The sequence below is a fragment of the Nansenia antarctica genome, assembly GCF_963989245.1.
Source record: "Nansenia antarctica genome assembly, chromosome: 1".
In the NCBI taxonomy this organism is placed as follows: domain Eukaryota; kingdom Metazoa; phylum Chordata; class Actinopteri; order Argentiniformes; family Microstomatidae; genus Nansenia; species Nansenia antarctica.
The window spans coordinates 46,956,529-46,976,988 of record NC_137674.1 but is presented as its reverse complement, the minus strand read 5'-3'; the positions used below and the strand labels follow the sequence as shown (position 1 = coordinate 46,976,988).

Sequence of the window (20,460 nt, the reverse complement as noted above, 5' to 3'; positions counted from 1 at the left end):
TATGTGTGTGTGTGTGTGTGGGGGGGGGGAGGACCACACCTCACACACAGCATGCATCTGGTGGATAGAAGGATATACAGTACCAATGTATCTAGTAGTACATGCAGGCTATGTAGCACATATGCATAAGTGGTCCTTCACATGCCCGTCAGATGAGCCATGATGTAAACCTCTGATGCCCACCCTCCCAGGTCCCCCTGTCCCAACCGGCCACCCCTCCTCGGGCCCCTCCTCCTTGGGCATCTCTGTGGCCCCCCCGATGCCGCCCCCTGCTCCGGCACCCATGGCAGGACCCCCAGCCCCCCCTCCTCCACCGGGCCCTCCCCCGCCGGGACCCCCACCTCCAGCCACCGTGCCCCCACCCATGCCTCCTCCGCTGCCTGCTGGTGCGGGGCCAGGAGGGCCGGGGTGGGGAGGGAAGGAGCCGCAGCCCTCAGGACTGGCCGCTGCGCTGGCTGGAGCCAAACTACGTAAAGTAGCGAGGGTTAGTAGTCCTGTCTACGACTGTAGCGAGGGTTAGTAGTCCTGTCTACGACACTGTGACTCTGAGGTTGTAGTGTCTGTCTCTATGTATGGATGAGGGGAGGCTGGTGGAGGTAAAAATCGGAGGACGGGCTCATTGTAATGCATGGAATGGAGTGAGGGTTTTGGCATCAAACATGTGTGTTTGTTTGATACCATTCCTCATTCCATTCCATGGCACTACTACAATAAGCCTGTCCTCGGATTTCTACCTCCACCAGCCTCCGCTGGTATGTTATGGGCATTGGAGTTACTGTACTGAGGGGGGGCAAATCTCACATGACGCCCTTTTCTCTATTAAATGCTTTTTTTTTTTGGACCATGGGTAAATACAAAGACACATGGCTCTGGTTGAATGCAGTTCACTATTAGCCAGATAGGTGGTTTCTACGACTAAATCACAATTTCAAGGGAGGCATCTGAACTCCTTTGAAGCTGTGCTCTTAATTTTAATTTTTATTTAATTTTGCCATTTAGCAGACGCTTTTATCCAAAGCGACTTACAATTACGAATTACAGGGACATTCCCCCTGGAGTAACTGAGGGCTAAGTGCCTTACTCAAGGGCACACTAGTAGTGGTGTGGCTTCAGGCGGGATTTGAACTCACAACCTTCCGATCACAAGTCCAACTCACTATCCACTAGACCACCACTACCACCTCTTCTATTCAGGAGCAGTGGTCTTCATGGGCTGAGTCAGAGACACCAGTCCTATCTGGTCGTTGGTCTGTCGAAGGAAACGTAATAATAATAATAATTATTATTATTTATTTATATAGTGCTTTTCCTGCCAACGTTGCATCATTATATAATCATAATTTAATTATTTTTTCATTTAAAGGCAATATTAAAAAGATGGGTTTTTAGTCTTGACTTGAACATATGTGCTGAGGTTGCATTCCTAATGTAAACTGGCAGTGCATTCCACAATTTGGGTGCATAACATGAGAATGCAGCCTCACCAAATCTCTTCTTTTGTACATGTGGTACACAGAGAAAACCAGCGTCAGAAGACCTGAGAGCTCTATTGGGCTGATATGCTAGCAAAGGGTCTTTCAGATATTCTGGTGCTGTGACCATGCCAAGCAAATGAAACTTACTTAAGTGGGGCGGGGGGGGCGCCCATGTCATGTGACCTCAGGATGAGAACAGTCCTCCGGGGACGGGGGGAGGAGCCAAGAACGACGCCAACCGGTCGAGCGGGAGCAGCGCGGGCAGCGGGGGGAGCGGCAGCGGCGGCGAGGGTCTGATGCAGGAGATGAACGCCATCCTGGCCCGCAGGCGGAAAGCCTCGGAGAAACCCGACGAAGTATGGCCCCCTCCTGACTGATTTCCATATCTTTATATCTACGTATATACAGTATATATATACCATTATACCATATCTTTATATATACCATTATACCATATCTTTATATCTATATATATATATATATATATATACCATTATACCATATCTTTATATCTATATATATACCATTATACCATATCTTTATATCTATATATATACCATTATACCATATCTTTATATCTATATACCATTATACCATATCTTTATATCTATATACCATTATACCATATCTTTATATCTATATACCATTATACTATATCTTTATATCTCCCATCTGAATAATAATCAATGAATTGTGTCTAATTGCACCTTAGAAATGACATCCTATCAGTGGGCAGATGATTGTATCACAGATATACTGTATTGATGACCCCTGTATCGATCATCCCTATACGTGACAGCAGCTGGTGAAACCGGGAACAAGTCACCAACCAATTACGATGTTCAGACTTTTATTCAGGAAAATTGTAATACATTTCTGCGCTTTTGAAAATCAATGACACAACATTGCAATGCCATGGATTCGGTGAGTAATCCCCACTACTCTATACTAACTAGGTGGAAGTGGGGATTACTCACCGAATCCATTGCATTGCAATGTTTTGGCTTGACTAGCGAGTGTGTCATTGATTTTCAACAACGCTGACATTCATTTACATTTTTCAGAATAAAAGTGTGAACAGTCTGTCGGTTGGTGACCTGCTCCCGGTTTCACCAGCTGCTGTCACCTATCCATCATCCCCATATCCATCATCCACATATCCATCATCCACATATCCATCATCCACATATCCATCATCCACATATCCATCATCCCCATATCCACCATCCCCATATCCATCATCCACATATCCACCATCCCCATATCCATCATCCACATATCCATCATCCACATATCCATCATCCCCATATCCATCATCCCCATATCCATCATCCCCATATCCATCATTCCCATATCCATCATCCACATATCCATCATCTCCATAACCATCATCCACATATCCATCATCCCCATATCCATCATCCACATATCCATCATCCACATATCCATCATCCACATATCCACCATCCACATATCCATCATCCCTATACTGATCATCCCTCTCCCTATGCAGGAGGATCCCAGCACCAGAGGTTCGGGCCAGCAGAACTCCACAGGTGTGAACTGAGCCTCCCAGAGGCCACCTGTCTGTACGCTTCCTTTAATGTTTTTATTTTTTTTGTAGTTGATAGTAGTCTCTTCTAACAGTGACTCTCTCTCTCTCTCTCTCTCTCTCTCTCTCTCTCTCTCTCTCTCTCTCTCTCTCTCTCCTTCCATAGACGGGGTTAAGAAGCCGTGGGATCGGGCCAACTCTGCTGACAAGTCGTCCCTGGTGTCCAGGTTAGTGACATCCTCTTCCCGAACGCAGTATGCTACTAGTACCAGGGGAGGCTGGTGGAGGTAGAAATCGGAGGACGGGCTCACTGATCTAGGGATAAATGTTTTTTCATCTCGGCAAAAGGAAAATGTCATGAATCAGTTCATTTGCATAGATTGACTCTTCATTGAGACGAGCTGCTAAAGCCTGGTACACACATAAAGATAATCTGGCCGATTTTGGCCCGATTTCCCCCCTTCCGACCAAGGACAGCAAACGCCCGATTATCGGATGGCTCTAAAGATTATCCTACACGATTATCCTGTGGTGTGAGGTGTGTTAAGAGTCAATTTCTCCCGACAATCTGCTCGGAAAATGGTCGGGGCCGACGATTTAGAAAATTCTTATATGTGTACCAGGCTTTAGGGAGACGTAACCAATGGGCATGCACTGAAGGCTTTGTGTTCTACTGTCTTTATGGTGACAAGCATTCCGGCATGTCTGGCGAGGGGGCGTGGCTAGAAGAGACCGTGAAGAATTGGCATCACACTCGCTCTTAACCAGAGTTCCTAGTTCAGTGGCTTGCGTGTTTCCCCTGTTGGAAACCTGCATGACCCTTCCTCATGTAAACATCCAAACGCCGCTCTGATTCACACTTACTGTCCAGGTTGTGAAATGGTTACTACCCATCCAGTGACCTCATAGTGGTCAGGCCACACGGTTGCCATCGGTGATCCTGTTCAACCAATAGCAATGGTCATTCATTCAGCAAACAAGATAAGCTTATAAGCCAAACTGTATCGTGACTAATGATGTCATCTGTGATTGAATGACTTGATTGTTTGCTTACGTTTGAACGAGTCTGTGGTACTGCAGTAGACATACTGGTTTTATGACTCATAAACCATCATTTTTCCCAGAGCGGGTTGAAGAGACCCATAAATCACCAAGGTGATTCATCACCATCAACAGAAACATTCTCTATTGATTTCTATGTTAGCCAATATGTTTTAAACATGGCACAACCAGATCCAGGCAGGTAGCCTATTGAATGGTAGAGGAAACACTGGAGGCATAAACAGAGAAACAGAATACTCAATACAATACAACAACCTGCCACCATTATGATCTCTGTTGGTGGTTAATAGTCAGTGCAGCAGCTCCTTTTCACTTTGTTTCATTTCCATGAATATCAGTGTGTCTAAGCTGCTCTTCTATTACTGACCCACATACAAGGAGCCGCTTGTAATGCATGGAATGGAATAAGGAATGGTATCAAAAGGGGTAGTGGTGGCCTAGTGGATAATAAGTTGGACTGGTGATCAGAAGGTCATGACTTCAAAATCCCACCTGGGAAACACCACCACTAGTGTGCCCTTGAGTAAGGCACTTAGCCCTAAATTACTCCAGGGAGACTGTCCATGTAATCTCCAATTGTTCTAATTGGATAAAAATCGTCTGCTTAAATGGTAAAAATGTAAATGTCAAAAATGTGTTTGATACCGTTCCTTATTCCATCCCATGCGTTACAATGAGCCCGTCCTCCTATGTCTACCTCCCCCAGCCTCACCTGCAAATACCCGTAGCGCCCCATTCTTTGTTATCGGTAGAAACACAGCAGAACATATCCAATGACCACGTCCTATTCTGAGCTGCTGGTGTTGTGTTGCAGAGTGAGACCTGTGGGCAGCACCAGTGATGGGGAAACAATAGACTTTGACAGGATGAAGCAGGTACTGTGCCAAGCCTTGTGTCAACACTGTTGTATCATTGATTGATTGATTGTTTGATTCTTATTTATTTGTGTGTCACTGCACCTTCTGCTGGTGCCCAGCCCATATATGGGCTTATAAGACAGTGGGATCCAACCTCAGTTGGGTCAAAACACCTCAATCAGTGATGACAGCAATAAATCCTCAAAAAGAGATATAGTAGCCTACCTAAATATTTTTTTTAAAACAACTCTCTCACATGTGTTTGGGGTTGTTTTTCCAACAGGAGATCTTGGATGAAGTGGTACGTGAACTGCAGAAGGTGAAGGACGAGATCATCAATGGTAGGTGAAGCATTGACTCCTCCGCTATGAATCCTCCTCCGCTATGAATCATCCAGTCTGCACAGGCAGCACAGCAGCAAGGAGAAAGACACCCACAAATTCAAGGTCTTCCTGGATTCATTTTCTGTATTCAGCCAAGTTTTATGTCTCTATGGCAAGTAGTGTAGTCGTATCAAGAACTATGTTCTATCCTTCTATATCAAGTTCTATTATGTTCTATTTCAAGTTCTATATGTTCTATATCAAGTTCTATAGTTTTATATCAACTTCTATAGTTCTGTATTACGTTCTAATAGAACATATAGATCATATAGAACTTGATATAGAACTATAGAACATATAGAACAGTTCTATATATTCTATAGTTCGATATCAACTTCTATATGTTCTATAGTTCTATATCAACTTCTATATGATCTATAGTTCTATATCAACTTCTATATGTTCTATAGTTCTATATCAACTTCTATATGTTCTATATCAACTTCTATATGTTTTATATCAAGTTCTATATGTCTATATGTCAGGCTAAATAATCAGGCAAAACTGTGTGCTAACATTCATGATTCTGTATTATTGATAGATGTATAGTCCAACAGTATAATGTGTGTAGGCAGCTGTAAAGCGTTTTTTTAAAGCATTTCAATGGCTTATTGTAACATGTCGGAAAGAGAAGAGAGCCTCACACTCTTGCTGCGATGCAACTATTGTTGTCAAGCAACGTTTTGGCAGTTGGCTGCCTTCTTCAGGGTGTCATTCCTGTTGCCAGGAATCCTAATCAATTATATCCTCAAACAATATTTCTGTAAGCAAACAATCCATCCTTCTATTGACTTATTCATACTAATCCCCTCGCTGTTGACATAAAGAGGAGCTTGGGGACAATACCCTTCTGTACAGCCCCAACATCCGCTACCTCTCTCTCTCACGCTGGGTTTCAAAGTCCAACACTAAGGGTAGTATGTATTTTTGCATTATTATAGAACAGGGGAGGCTGGTGGAGGGAAAAAATCTGAGGATGTGCTCATGGTAATGCGTGGAACGGAATGAGGAATGGTATCAAACACGTGTCGTCGTTGATACCATTCCTCATTTCGTTCCATGCACTTATAATGAGCCCGTCCTCTGATTCCTGGGGCCTCATTCATAGAACGTGCTTAGATCAAATTTTGATCTTACCCGTGTAGTACGTAGAAAACCACGTCAACGTAGTGATTTATACAATTTCAACGTGAGTCAATTTGATCGTGGAAACGATCGTAGCTCGACGTCGAGTATTCAACTTGCTTACGCACATTACCTACTGGTTATGCGGAGTTATGAATGAATGGACTTTATTGTCATTGCTACAGTACAGGTACCAAACAACGAAATTTAGGAGGGGTGGCTCCCCTGGTGTTAGGAAAGGAAAAAAAAAAAAAAAACTTTTAGAAAAAAAAAAAACACAAGAAGGGAAGGAGCTGGTTTACATAAATAAAGGCTATGTACACAATCCACTGTACTATACTGTACAGATAGTCGACTAGGGTTGTCATATTGCACAATAGTATTTTTTTCACGTTATTTAAAGTGTCACAGTTTGCAGGCTTGAAATGTACATGTTTGTGCCTCAGCACTACACCTGATTTTTTCAGTCCAGCAGCTGCCATTCAATCCGTCCAGACTGTCCAGGGCCCAGAACTTAGGTCTTTGCTGTGTTCAGGGCCTGGACGGCCCTGTGGTAGAAGCAGTTCTTCAGTCTGTTTGTCTTAGCGGCCAGGGTCCTGAACCTCCTTTTCGAGGGCAGCCTGGTAAAGTGTACGTGCCCAGGGTGGGTCGGGTCCCTGGAGATCTTTGAGGCCTTCCTGAGACAGCGTGTGTTGTACAGCTCTTCCATTACAGCCATGTGAGCCGCACTGCCTAGTGTAATTCATGCAAGTAGCTCGTAATAAAATTAACGATGTTGTTATCAGCCGAGAAAATGAGTTTAATTCAAGATTTAAAAGGAACTGATTTTTCTGATTGTATTTCAGTCTTCCTTTATATCCCTCCGTAGCTGTCTATCTCCCCTTCAACATGCCTAGTGCGTTCCACAACGGACCTTGCCCGGCCACGCGCTAAATTATACTGGATTTTCTCCGGTGTCAGGGAGTGAGCAGCCATATAAGAATAAGACCACCTGATAAGAATAAGACCATTATATTATTACAGTATAAGCAGCACTCGAGTTGAGGGGGGATGGCATCCCCCCTGAAATAAAAACAGTCAAAATCGCCCCCCTCTTTCCATACTTAATGTCATTTTATCAATGAACGTGGTATTACTGCTATTTCAAGGTGCAAGGGGGCACGCACACATGCAATGACAGTTACTGACACTGAAGTCACTGGAGAGGGGATGCTAAAATTGTCCTCTTATGATCAAATCCACCACCTCCCCTGATTTTCTTTTACAACTTGAGTAGAGTATAAGCATGTGCCTGGTTAGTTGTCATGATCAAACGTTACAAATGCAACTTACCGAGAACCCCACCCTTCTCTGCCCTCTCCCGCTTCCAGACGAACGCCTACCCTATATTATAGCACTTGTCTTAATTCAGCCGCTATATTCAGCCTCTATCACAGGCGTTAATACAAACCTCATTCACCTGCGTTCATTTTTACCTGCGTTGGTATTTATAGAAGGAAGCACGTACGCAACTTTAAACCATCTCAGCCCGTTTTATAAATAATGCTTACGTCCGTTTAGAAAACTGTGCTTACGTGAAAGTCAAAGATGACGTTCAAGTACTTTTTTATGAATGAGGCCCCTGATCTCCACGGATAAAGAATATGTTGTTTCATTCTACATGCTAGGCAGGTGTGGATATTGAAGCACACCGCAGAGTCTGTGTTGATAGGATGCAATATGATAACAAGGCTCCATTTTCTAATTTTTCTTCCCTCTCTCAGCGATTAGACAAGAAATTGGTAGAATCAACCCGTCATAATCTCTGTGAACTATGAGGAGGGAGTGGGAGTCGGACGCGCTGGAGGACGGGGGATGGGAAGACGAAGAGAAGAAGAAGACACGCAGAGGTGGGAGGGAAGGAATGTTCTCTCAACGTTTCTGAGACACTGTGAAACATTGCCATGAGGTTGCAGGGACGTTGTGCCAACATTGGATCTGCGGAGAAGAACAAGGGGGAGAGCGGGAAGAGAAGGAAGAAGGGAAGAAGGAGGGGGGGGAAGTAGAGAAGGAGACAGAGAGAAAAATGGATTCTAAAATGAACAAAGGAAGTTTGGCTGGATGGAAGGATGGACAGACATTCACACTGAGTATTCAATGTGTTCCTCTGTGTGTTTGGAGGCTCAGCCCAGTCTGCTGCTGTCTGTTCGAAGTCTTAAAGAAAATATTTTTGTTTTCTAAGTTTTTACCGTTTTATTATTTAAAAACTGTGATGATGATGATTATTTTATTATTATTGATATTATTAAAGAGGGAGGGGGGGGACTTGCACACCATTTAACAGTACTTCAGCCTTTTTATATTTTATATTATTTACAACGTAAATCTTACGTTCTCCTTTAGGTGTATGATAAGCACATTATGGGCACAGATTGTGCTTCAGTCACCTGACCTCAACTGAAAAAAAAAAGTTTTCCTGTACAGATGTAAAAGAGACGGGGATCTGGGGATCATCCATAAAACCTACCTTGAACTGTAAATTTACCACCTGGTTTTTCCAAGATAAAAAAACAATGTAGTAACTATACTGTACTGTATGTAGCCTCTATGCTTTGTTGACTTCCTGAATATGAAGCATGCATGAATTCTATCTCTCTGTTTTTCTTTTAAATTGGTGTAAAAATGGTGGTAAGTTTACCATGGTGGTTAGTTTTTATGAATACCCCGCTTTTCCCATTATAAGGTTGAACTTGAATTTGGATGTGAAAATAGAACCACTTGCTCTCGTAACAAAAAGTGCAAGAATTTTTTTTTTCAGTGCAAAAAAATTTATTTGTGATGACAAAAATATGTTTATTTGCAGGAAAGGTTTGGTTGAATATTGGTTGTTGCATTATATTCACTCTGACTAAGTTCTGATGAAATAAAAACAAACCGAAAGTAAATTAATTCAAACAAAACAATATACCTGTGACTGGACTGGTGTGTTTCTTTAATTTATCTCTCAAGCTCCCTTTCCATTTCCTGCACCATACAGTAGGTAGGTGTAAGTGTGAAGATGGGATATAAAGAGAGAACAGTTCCTTCAGATCATGTTACATCAGAAAAACACACTATATTCGGACAAAAGACAATTGCTAGAAAAACATTTCCTGTTGATCAAAAACCAACATTACATTTCAATGTTGTATTGTGCACCCTATACTTTCAATCTTCAAACAATCATTTAATAATAATAATAATAATAATAATAATCTATTAATTACATAGCTACCATACATTCACACACAGAAGCATATCACATGTAATTACAGTTTTTTGGTATCAGAACCCCCCCCCCCCCCCCCGTCCCATTAAATTACACATTTGAAACGTTGTTACCACTGGAAAATAGACATATGTATGATTTTGAGAAAACAGATTTCGAACTATTGACATCCCCCTTGTCTATGGAGCTGCACATAGTATGCAGCGTCACTGAAGAAAAAGGCTCTACTCACCGCTAGGTACGTTTCAATGCTCATTTTATCTCAGCATTCATTCCATTGATAAGGAATAAATATTGATTGGAGTAGTGGGCTAATTTGTTGTCTGGGGTGTCTATGTCTGTTTTTCTCTCTTTCAAAGATGTATTTTATAACTATAGCTTTTCATAGGTAACAGAGCCTTCAACAATCTGATTTACTCCTGTTTAACAAGCTTATATTCTCGTTTGATCCTGGTGTAGGGACCTATGCTGTCATCGAACACAAAGTCCCATAATACCTTTGTCCAGGAAGTGTGCTGTGGCAGTGAATCATAGTACTCTGCTGCGATCTTCCTCACCTGAAACAGAGATAAGGGCAAAGGTCAGTTGGGATCCAACAGTTGCATTTTAACAACTCACTGGAACAACATATACATGTAGGTAAGTTAGTAGAACAGTAGATATTTATGATCCTATGCCCTCTGTAATGTTTCACTAGTGCACATTGAGGAACGCTCCCTGTGTAGTTTGCATTCAAGTGGATATGTATAAAGGTTATTGCACTTGAGGGACATGTAAGATGAATACAGGATTCTTCATTCTCAGGTGGTTACACCAATGGTTAATACGTTACATATCCTGTCCTCTCATTCCTCTCTATTCAATCAATATTTGCATTTGAAGCTGCTCTCTGTGACATTTGTTATGAATGCCATGGCACTGTTTAGACAGAGATAATGCCTGCGTTCGTAAATTCGCTCTGAGAGTGCCGGAGCGAACACTGGGTTCAACATCATAAAGGAACCATGTCATTTGATTGGACAAGAGGCATTCCATGAGTGCTGATCACATTTACAGAGCAAATTTACGAACACTGCCTATGTGTTTGTTACCATTTCTCATTCCATTCCATTACAAAGAATCCGTCCTCCGATTTCTACCTCCACCAGCCTCCCCTGGTGCAGACGGTCCACTCACCTGAGGTAGTTTGCTGCCGGGTATGCTGGGGAAGTCATGGTGCTCCATGTGATAGCCTACATTGAAGGTGATCCTGTTGAGTGGTCCGTAGTAGGAGTAGGTCTCGTGACCCTTTAGGAACATATAGTGCTCTGCTATGAAGTGTCCAGAGATGGGATGTAGACCCATGCACAGGATAGACCCGGCGATGAGGTAAACGATGGGCTTCAGCCCCCACAGGTAGAAGATCAGGAGGTCCACAGCAAACTGCACCGCTGCATTCAACATCTCCAGCCTGGAAACAGGCTTAGGGTTGACCAGCAGGGGGCGCAACGCATAGAAGAAAGGCTGGAGGAAGAGCCAGACAACTTTACGCAGCGGCGTGCAGAAGAACCAGCCCTCCAGGTCGGTGGGTATGTCCACGTCCAGCCCGTCCCCACCCAGGTAACGATGGTGGTCGATGTGGTACTTCTTGAATGCGGCCGAATAGGGCAAGCCGATAGGCAGGTTAGCCCACATAGCGAACAATCGGTTCAGGCGCGCCAGCTTGTTACCGAAGGCCACGTTGTGTGAGATGTCGTGGATGGCTAGAGTCAGTGAGTGGTTGATGCAGCCACCGAAGCCGTAGGCCCAGAAGAACACCCACTTCCAGGGGAGGTCGTGGACCAGGTAGCAGGCTAGCAGCTGGGTCAGAACCATCCCTGACACCACCCACTTCAGCTGGGGGTCCGGCCCCATCAGGGACTTGATCTCAGGGTGCTTGGCTGGGGAGAGAGAATTACAGAATAGGTAGATTCAACTTGAGCTCATTCAATGGTACATATGGGACTTGGAGATTGATATGTTTTCTTTTTTTTTTACAGGGATATTGGCAGTACACAAGTATAGTTTGAATGATATGGTACACTAAGGACTGGCTATTTGCATGCAGTCTTACATGACATACACATACAATAGAATATATTACAATATAGTAAGCACTAGCAGTGTTAAATATCCCCGGGTGAAAGCCCTCTTGACAATAGTATTTTTAATTGGCAGTGGTGTTGTTGTGCGGTGGGCCTTGACTTGCCACTGAATAACCAATCAAAAAGAATCACCTGGGGAATCTTTCAGAAACATTCTCTTATAAAAAATTTAAAAAGCCATGTTTAATTCATATATGCCTACTGCCCCATTGAAATAAAGTGGCTAGCAAAAGGCAAACGCTTTTATTTGTTTAGTAATTTCAGTGAGTGGGAAGAAGTCCATTCTATGAGAGAAATGAATAGTCAATTATTCAAATTCAACCATTCATAGACAAGAGTTCACCTGGGTATAGCCCAGGGGAGGCTGGTGGAGGTAGAAATCGTAGGATGGGTTCAATGTAATGAATGGAATGAGCTGGGTGTAGCCTAGGAGTTAATGCAAATGTGGCTATCCACTTGGTTTACACCTACTTTTCATAATATCTGCATGCAAATAGCTTACAACGAGAATGTGGAGAGAACACCGGAGTAAATTGAACTGATGAAAGCTGTAGTCGCTTTTACAGCTGCCGTCCTCCGATTTGGTAAATGGACTGCACTTATACAGCGCCTTTATCCAAAGCGCTTTACAACGGCCTCTAATTCACCCATTCACACACACATTCACACACCAATGGCGGCAAGCTACCATGCAAGGCGCCGGCCCACTCACTGGGAGCAATTTGGGGTTAAGCGTCTCTAAGATTTACACCTCCACCAGCCTCCCCTGCAACTGTCCATGCCTTGGTGGTGCCCAATCAATGCATGGTACCCTCAACATTTAGCTCTAACAGACCCAGCTTTCCTTTTTGAAATCCAGAGATTGAATAGCTACTTCCTTCATTCAACAACGTGGCACAGATTTCTTTCAATTTCACATTCTTTGAAGACCTCACAAGTCTTTCAAATGTGTACACATCCCTGTTTGAGTACATCCTCAGTTCGTTATAGAGCTCTTGACCTACCTGCTAGTCACAGATATTAATCAGTAACCAGACGTCATAAAAGAAATCTACCCAGATCCCTTTCAGTGACCACCTCTGCTTGAAATGCACACACGCCACTTAAAACTGTGTTGCTACATGCTGCACTATACCCTCACAGTCAGTTAGAGCCTCCAGTGGAGGCTAGTGGAGGTAGAAACTGGAGGACGGGCTCATTGTAATGCATGGAAATTACTCATGGAATGAGGAATGGTATCAAACATGTGTGACATGAGCCTGTCCTCCGAATTCCCCCTCACCAGCCTCCACTGATTTGGACATTCATAACATCAAGGGGTTAGTAGGAACTCCGTTCTCTTACTACACTGTTGAATGCAATAGTAGAACCAACAGCTACATAGACATTGGATTAGAATGAGAGTGATGAATCAAAACTTCTGACTATTAATGAATATCGCTTTAGAGGAACTGAGAATTTGGTGACGTGAGTCAATGATTGGCAACCATGAGCAGGGCAGTTCCACCCATCATCATACATTTCCAATGACTCCAAAGACTTGCCCTGGATTTGATAGGGGCACCCTGAAATTCAACCTCTATGAATACCCAAATGAGAACTCAACAAATAAACAATACACTTCTTTAAGCTGCATGAAGCCATTTCCACTCACCCCACCTCACCTGACAACTGAGCATCATTAAGTGTTGCTATAGTAATGATGTGATAATCTCAGAGCACCAAGGTTAAGACACCACAACCATAGGCGGTCACACCTCTTGTTGTGATGCAGTGTCCCTTCCTCAGTCGTCATCACAACACAGCCAGGAGATCATAAAAACAAAAGCATTTTTAATAATTCAGGCGGGCAGCTATTATAGGCCATTAGCCTACATGCATCAACAAGTTTCTTTTACGGCAAACAAACAACATTGTCACTCAATGAAGAGTGATGTAACAACAGTTTTCCACCAGCATGAAAGGCTAGGTGTACATCCAGGAAGAATCAAATATGACATTCATTTAGCTAAATAAATTAAATGGATGTGTGACTTCAAGGAGTCGCTAAGAAAAAGTGATCTTGAGGCTGAAGTCCTGATTATGATTATGTCCGTGTTAGTATGGGAGTAGACCAAGTATTAATTTAAATTGAAGTAGCCTATGCAATAGAAAAGCAGATTGTTTGTGTTGACATGATACCCCAACTGACAAGACATACATTAAGCATAATACCCCCCCCTCCCTCTCCTTTGTTTCTTTTGTATGCTGTTACCTAGCAAGCCAAGAGGCATTGTCAGCTGCACCTGCAATCTAAAAGTTGTCATTGTATTACCTGTCAGAGAAACATGCTTGGCAAGGAATCAGTTTACATATGAGGGAGTGACCCCCCCCTCTGAATGCCAACTACATTATGACTTCATTCAGAATGTTAAAGTGGAAATCTACAGCTGATCATCCTCCACTTTGATTTCTGTATTATTTTACAATCAATCACAGGATAGGAATTATATCCTGTAGTTCTATGGGTGCCAGATTTTAACTTACAATCATCCTGCCTACATCCTAATCACTCTGTAGTGGAAATGTATATCACAACAACAATATCTCATCTTCATCATGTGAAGGCTGCTGCTGACAGAGGAAACAGGTTAAACCGGATACTAGATCTAAAAGAAAAGTGTTGCTAACAAAATAAGAGAAGCAAGAAACATAAACTATGGCTATGAAACACTTGTTACTTTCCCATTTAGGCCTGAAGATACGTTACCTAATATTTCTTTCCTTCTTGAAGTGTGAGGTTGATCATTGTAGACCCATTCAAAGTCGCCCCGTCCACCTGACTTGGCCATGTCGACTTCTCCTGTCCACACGTCGCTAGTGACTTTCTGGATGTGCGTGTGTGCGTGTGTGTGTGTGCCTCACCTACACGGTTCGGTCTTTCGATCCACACCCACTCCACTCAAAGGTAAAGGTGCAAGGTGTGATCTCACGCCCCTCCCAGGTGATACTGGAACTTATCAAATGAAAACAAATAGTCCTTGGCTACTTCTTGTGATTGAATTCATATTTTCCAATAGAAAATAGCCTAAATGTATAGATACATCAGTAAGACTGGGACAGTAATATTTATTTATATTAACAATTCTTATGGTGTATTAGAAGTTAATCGTTTGAAATATCATTAATAGGCCTATGCCAATTATGTTTTTAGGGATACAAAACTCCCCTCACACATTCATTATGACGCCCCACCGATAAATGAATGAGCAATCACGTATTAGCCTACCACATGAATAGTTTAGGACATTATAAAGTCTCTTTGAGATATTCTACTAGTTGTTAAATGTAATCAATCCACCATATTGTGACGAAATAGATTTAGAATAGTAGTATGCCATGATCTAAAAAACGGACTTAATCTGGCATCCAAATTTGCTCCAATCTGAAACAGACTGTATAGTCCATTTTCATTTAAATAACTCAACAGAACCTGTTAGGATACAAACCGTACTCAGTGCAGGATAATATTGTTGAATGACAGCATATATTATGTGAAGTTCATCACCTTTTCGAAATAGACCACACACACCTCATAAACTATGGGCGAGTTGATTTGCTTGAGTTGAATTGATCACATTTTCACGTTTAATTTATTACGGAAATAGATATTTATACAGCACATTGATAACATAATATCCTTACCAGCATATTTACATACACATGTGCATTCTTTCAGACATAGACAATATACACACAATATGACAAAACACAATCTTCATCACTATATTTTGTTGATCGAACATAACATTTCCCATGCATTCACAATCAAAACAAATGAGGATAATTTGTATTTAATTCAATTTTGTACAGACAATCACAAATCGTACAAAAAAGAAAAAGAAAAAAAAGAAAAGAAAAGGAAAACACGTCTCTCAAAGGTCGCGCGAGAGTACGCAACTACAGCCTAGTGGCGACGAGAGTGGAACAGAGTGGAGTTTGTGTTGTAGAAGAAGGAGGAATTTGGGGGTTTTCGACATGGCATCGGGCGATACCCTGTACATCGAAACGGATGGCTCGGACATGCCAGCCGAGATTGTGGAACTGCACGAAATCGAAGTGGAGACCATCGAGACAACAATTGTAGGGGACGACGATGAACACCAGCCGATGATCGCCTTACAGCCCCTTGACTCAGATGATCCACACTCAATTCATCACCACCAAGAGGTGATACTGGTGCAGACACGAGAGGAGGTTGTGGGTGAAGATGACTCGGACCTCCACGGGGACGACGACTACGAGGACCAGATTCTCATCCCCGTCCCGGTCCCCGCCGCGGAGGATGAGTACATCGAACAGACTCTGGTCACTGTCGCCGGGAGGAGCTCCTCGGCCGGGCGGATGAAGAAGGGGGGAAGCGGGAAGAGATCTAGTAAAAAGAGCTACCTGAGTGGAGCAGAGGCGAGCGGTAGAAAATGGGAGCAGAAACAAGTCCAGATAAAGACATTGGAAGGGGAGTTCTCAGTCACGATGTGGGCATCGGGTAAGTTCACGGTTCGGTTGGAAGTGAATTCCTGCGTCTTAGTCCCTCGCATTGTTCTCACTGTCTGTGCCCTGCAGCCTGGGCCGCGGGCGGGCGTTGTCCTCTGGCCGTTTCAGAGGAGAGTTTCTACTGTTCTACTAAGTCGGAACTGTGCATGCAGTCCATTTGAAATGTTTTTGTTTTTATGGGAAGCCATGTTTTATGTGTTGATGGGCGCCGCCATGTTCCCCCGGTCCAGTATGGCGGCCCGAAAAAATGGCGTTGATTTGTCCGGGGAAGATGGCGGCGGGTGTGGAGCGGCTGGGAGCTGCAGGCCGCTGTGGCGCAGTTCAGCTCGGCGGCCCGGGCGCCCGGCGGAGGGAGCGGGGGGAGGGAGGGAGGTGCACAGGACGGGAGGCGATAGTTAGCTTGGCTAAACCAGCTGGCCGAGGCTGTCACGGTGCAGACAGTCACTTTGCAAAGACATTCGATTGTGTAATTCAGCAAACCCGACAAAGCGAAGAAGAAACAAACGGCTGTTGTTTTCATTATGATATCGTCACCGTCATCTGTTTGTCTTCTTGGCGGCGGCTCGTTTGACCGAAACCAGGACTAGTTTTGCTACCTTGCAAACGTGTTGATAGCGGAATTAGTTAGTGTCACCTGCTTTTTTGGAAATGGATGTAGTGTCTTTTTTTAGTATTCCCTCACATAACATGGCCAAAAATACACCACGAACAAATGTTTGGCTTGTTTATTAGCTGACGAGTGCTTTGTGGCTAAGCTAGGTAGCTATCTAGCTGGCCATAGCAGTCATGTTTACTAGTTAGCTTCTATAGCACAGCTATGATTTTACAAAAAAAAACATCCATGTATTAGAACGTTATTCTTTTATAAAGACTGCTAGCGTTTTTCTCCATAACCAATTCCAATTCTAATTTATTTTTTAAAACGAAATAATCTTTCGCCACCATAAACATCAAGTTGTTTCAGCTAACATCAACACCTCCCCGGCTGAGAAACGCCCCCCCCCCCCCCCTAAGCATTGTTGCACCGTCCCCAACTGTATGCCTGTGTGAGATTCAATCGATCCTCTATGTATCCTGCCATTGCATTAAGTAATTCAACCTCTGTTCGTTCTCTCTCCCTCTTCAGATGACAAGAAGGACATCGACCATGAGAGTGTTGTGGAGGAGCAGATCATCGGGGAGAACTCCCCACCAGATTACTCAGAATACATGACAGGGAAGAAACTCCCACCTGGGGGTATCCCAGGGATCGACCTCTCAGACCCCAAACAGCTGGCAGAGTTTGCCAGGTGAGTGTCAAAAACAGTTGAGTTGTCTGGAAGCTTTGTAGCATTAAGATAGTCGTAATTACAATGGCTATTATAGATTCATCTTGGTTGGTCATAGTGCAACACAGGTTTCAGGAAACTCCCCCCTGATCTGCAGAGCTATACTTTCTAAGGTGCACAAATGAAAGGGTCATTGTCATGCATCCTGGAAAGAGAAATGGTCTGTTGAACTCCCCATTCATTGTGATTGTCTTCGGCCCTGTGCAGGATGAAGCCACGGAAGATCAAGGAAGACGACGCTCCGAGGACGATAGCCTGCCCCCACAAAGTGAGTGTGCTGTCCTTGACATAAGAGATACTGTAGATACAATATATAAAATGTATGGCTCCAGATAGCACACATCTTTATATTTGATTTAACTCTGTACCTCCATTGGATTAGATATTTGTGCTTTGAAAATTTGAATAGCTCACCTTGATCACAAGATCAAGAACTGACTAACATGGCAGAACTAAAGACAGCTCCTTTCTTTGAGCAGAATGATCAAGGAGTTGCTACCTGCTTTTGGATGATCACCACGCTGAGTAATAACCGCTGATAACTGCTGACGCACTTTGGCTCTGTCGTGTCTTCTTTAGATTGATTGATTTAATCATTTGAATTCCAACTATAGACAAGAGCTCACTGCATTCAACCCTATCAGTGATAACACAGTAGAATTGTCGAACGGTCGTTTCCTATACATTGTGATGACAATGGTGACCTATGAATTATGCCTGTCATTCATCTCCACCGTCTCCTCCTCAGGGATGCACAAAAATGTTCAGGGACAACTCGGCGATGAGGAAGCACTTGCACACCCACGGGCCCCGTGTGCATGTCTGTGCCGAGTGTGGGAAGGCCTTTGTGGAGAGCTCCAAGCTGAAGAGGCATCAACTCGTTCACACTGGAGAGAAACCCTTCCAGGTATGTGGTTTGAACCTCCCTCAAAATAAGACATTTATTATTCTGCTAGCTCATAACTTGCTTCCCCCCCCCCTTCTTCTTGATGATGGTGTTGCACAGTTTCACTGTGAAACACAACTTGCTTGTACTTAATAGTTAGCATTGGAACCCTTTTACCTTGACTGTCACATCATGTACTGCCTCTTACTCTGTACCCCTCTGTCCCCCATCTCTCTCTAGTGTACATTTGAGGGCTGTGGGAAGCGGTTCTCTTTGGACTTTAACTTACGCACCCATGTGCGGATTCACACTGGAGACCGCCCCTACGTCTGCCCCTTTGACGGCTGCAACAAGAAGTTCGCTCAGTCCACCAACCTAAAATCTCACATCCTCACACACGCCAAAGCCAAAAACAATCAGTGAACCTTCCCCCCCCACCCACCCAGCACCAGAGCAGGGCCCTGCCCCGCGCTCCCATGAAGAGATATGGAATACCCCCTTTGTATTGTTTCTAGAAAAAATGTTTTATGTGTGAATGACCTTACTGACTTTTTGATATGTAATGAGCTGAAAATGAGGATCTCTAGAGAGATGATGCTAAACCTGACTCCCCTCCCAGCCAACGATGACTCGACCTAGAAGGAAAAGCAAGCATACGGTTTCTTCTTGTGAAGATGTGAATTCTTGGATCTGCACCGAAAGTTATTTATACATGTACAACGCAAATCTACACATACAAAAAAAAAATATCAAAAAATTTGCATCCATCAGCCTAGAGGAATAATTGCGTTTTAATTTTGTATTTTCCTAAGTGTGCATATTGTACACTCTTCCTTGGCGTACGCTCAGTGTATTATGTATGTATGTTTTGTTTTCCCTGAGAATTGAAATCTGTGATGGCTCTTCTTGGAGAGGATTTGGCAGTTGTTGTCCCTCCTGTGTTTCCCTGTATAAAGTTTGGTTTTTTTTCGGGGGGGGAGGGGGATATAAGGTCTTCTTTACAGGTTTTTCATTTTGTATAATTGTAACGTACAGATCTATTGGAATCATGTAGATAGTAGCTGTGATTTAAGTAGTGTTAACTGATTAAAACCGTTTTATTTTCCCCCCTGCACTGCCAGATGCAAAAACAAGTGTCATGTCCATCACTGCATACCCTTTATTTTTCCGTTCAACACAACACAACAGAAAAGGAGCTCAGTTGCATTGTTGAATGTATTGCAGTGTTTCCCCCCTGCCTGGATCCGTTTTGTTATGCCTAAAAATGTTTGGCTTACAAAGCACTCAATCGAAAAGGCTGGTAATGGCAACACTGGATTCAGATTTGGGGGCCTGTATGACTATGCCCCACCTAAGGAACAATGTAAGGGAAACACTGATGTATTGTATAGACTCCAATTAACCCATGCTAATACTGACACACATCCCCAATAATCATGGCCAACAATAAACACTAGTCCCATAGCAAGCGCTTATTAGAAGTTTGTTTCAGACTGCCTACTTTGTGTGTACTGTAGAGAATAAAGGTATGAGTTTGTAATGAGGATAAAGGCCATGTTGAATGTGACATCTTTTGTGTTTGAATTGATATTCCAAATATGAAATCACAAATGGCTGGTAGAATCATTGTGTATTGTGATGTTTTTTGTTTTTTTTTTTATATATTCACTTGTGTACTTTCCCATGTGGATTTAGGTGGGAATGGATTGGTGTAAATGTATACCTATACCAATCTGTTAAAACCTATTGGGGAAGCGCACAAATGCACTCTTCAGGGGAAGGGTTGGAGAAATTGGACACAGCAATGGTCTCAGTCTACATACATACTTTTTTCCATCTCCTTATAATTTGCTATGGAATGAATTCCCCCTTTGGTATGGGATGGCTTG

General features: G+C 43.1%; 3 protein-coding genes across 3 annotated transcripts in view; 2 read left to right on the top strand and 1 right to left on the bottom strand.

Moving 5' to 3' along the window:
* The window catches only part of evla (Enah/Vasp-like a), a gene marked incomplete at both ends in the record, with an annotated part of 37,671 nt that extends 29,416 nt beyond the window's left edge, over positions 1-8,255 (top strand). The window contains 7 exons of the mRNA XM_080523436.1: positions 192-484; positions 1,664-1,836; positions 2,592-3,031; positions 3,194-3,254; positions 4,904-4,964; positions 5,230-5,287; positions 8,218-8,255. Of these exons, the coding sequence (XP_080379562.1) occupies positions 192-484; positions 1,664-1,836; positions 2,592-3,031; positions 3,194-3,254; positions 4,904-4,964; positions 5,230-5,287; positions 8,218-8,255 (1,124 nt within the window). The remainder of the gene's footprint in view (positions 1-191; positions 485-1,663; positions 1,837-2,591; positions 3,032-3,193; positions 3,255-4,903; positions 4,965-5,229; positions 5,288-8,217) is intronic.
* Positions 8,256-10,114: 1,859 nt separating this feature from the next.
* Positions 10,115-14,655, bottom strand: degs2 (delta(4)-desaturase, sphingolipid 2; the record flags this gene model as incomplete). The annotated part of the gene is made up of 3 exons (XM_080535082.1): positions 10,115-10,258; positions 10,878-11,620; positions 14,574-14,655. 3 exons carry the CDS (start codon positions 14,653-14,655, stop codon positions 10,115-10,117), a joined length of 969 nt encoding a protein of 322 aa, XP_080391208.1.
* A 1,138-nt stretch (positions 14,656-15,793) lies between these two features.
* Positions 15,794-20,064, top strand: yy1a (YY1 transcription factor a). The gene is made up of 5 exons (XM_080535724.1): positions 15,794-16,349; positions 17,484-17,646; positions 17,893-17,953; positions 18,434-18,592; positions 18,812-20,064. Exons 1-5 carry the CDS (start codon positions 15,842-15,844, stop codon positions 18,992-18,994), a joined length of 1,074 nt encoding a protein of 357 aa, XP_080391850.1. The 5' UTR covers positions 15,794-15,841; the 3' UTR covers positions 18,995-20,064.
* Positions 20,065-20,460: the final 396 nt, after the last annotated feature.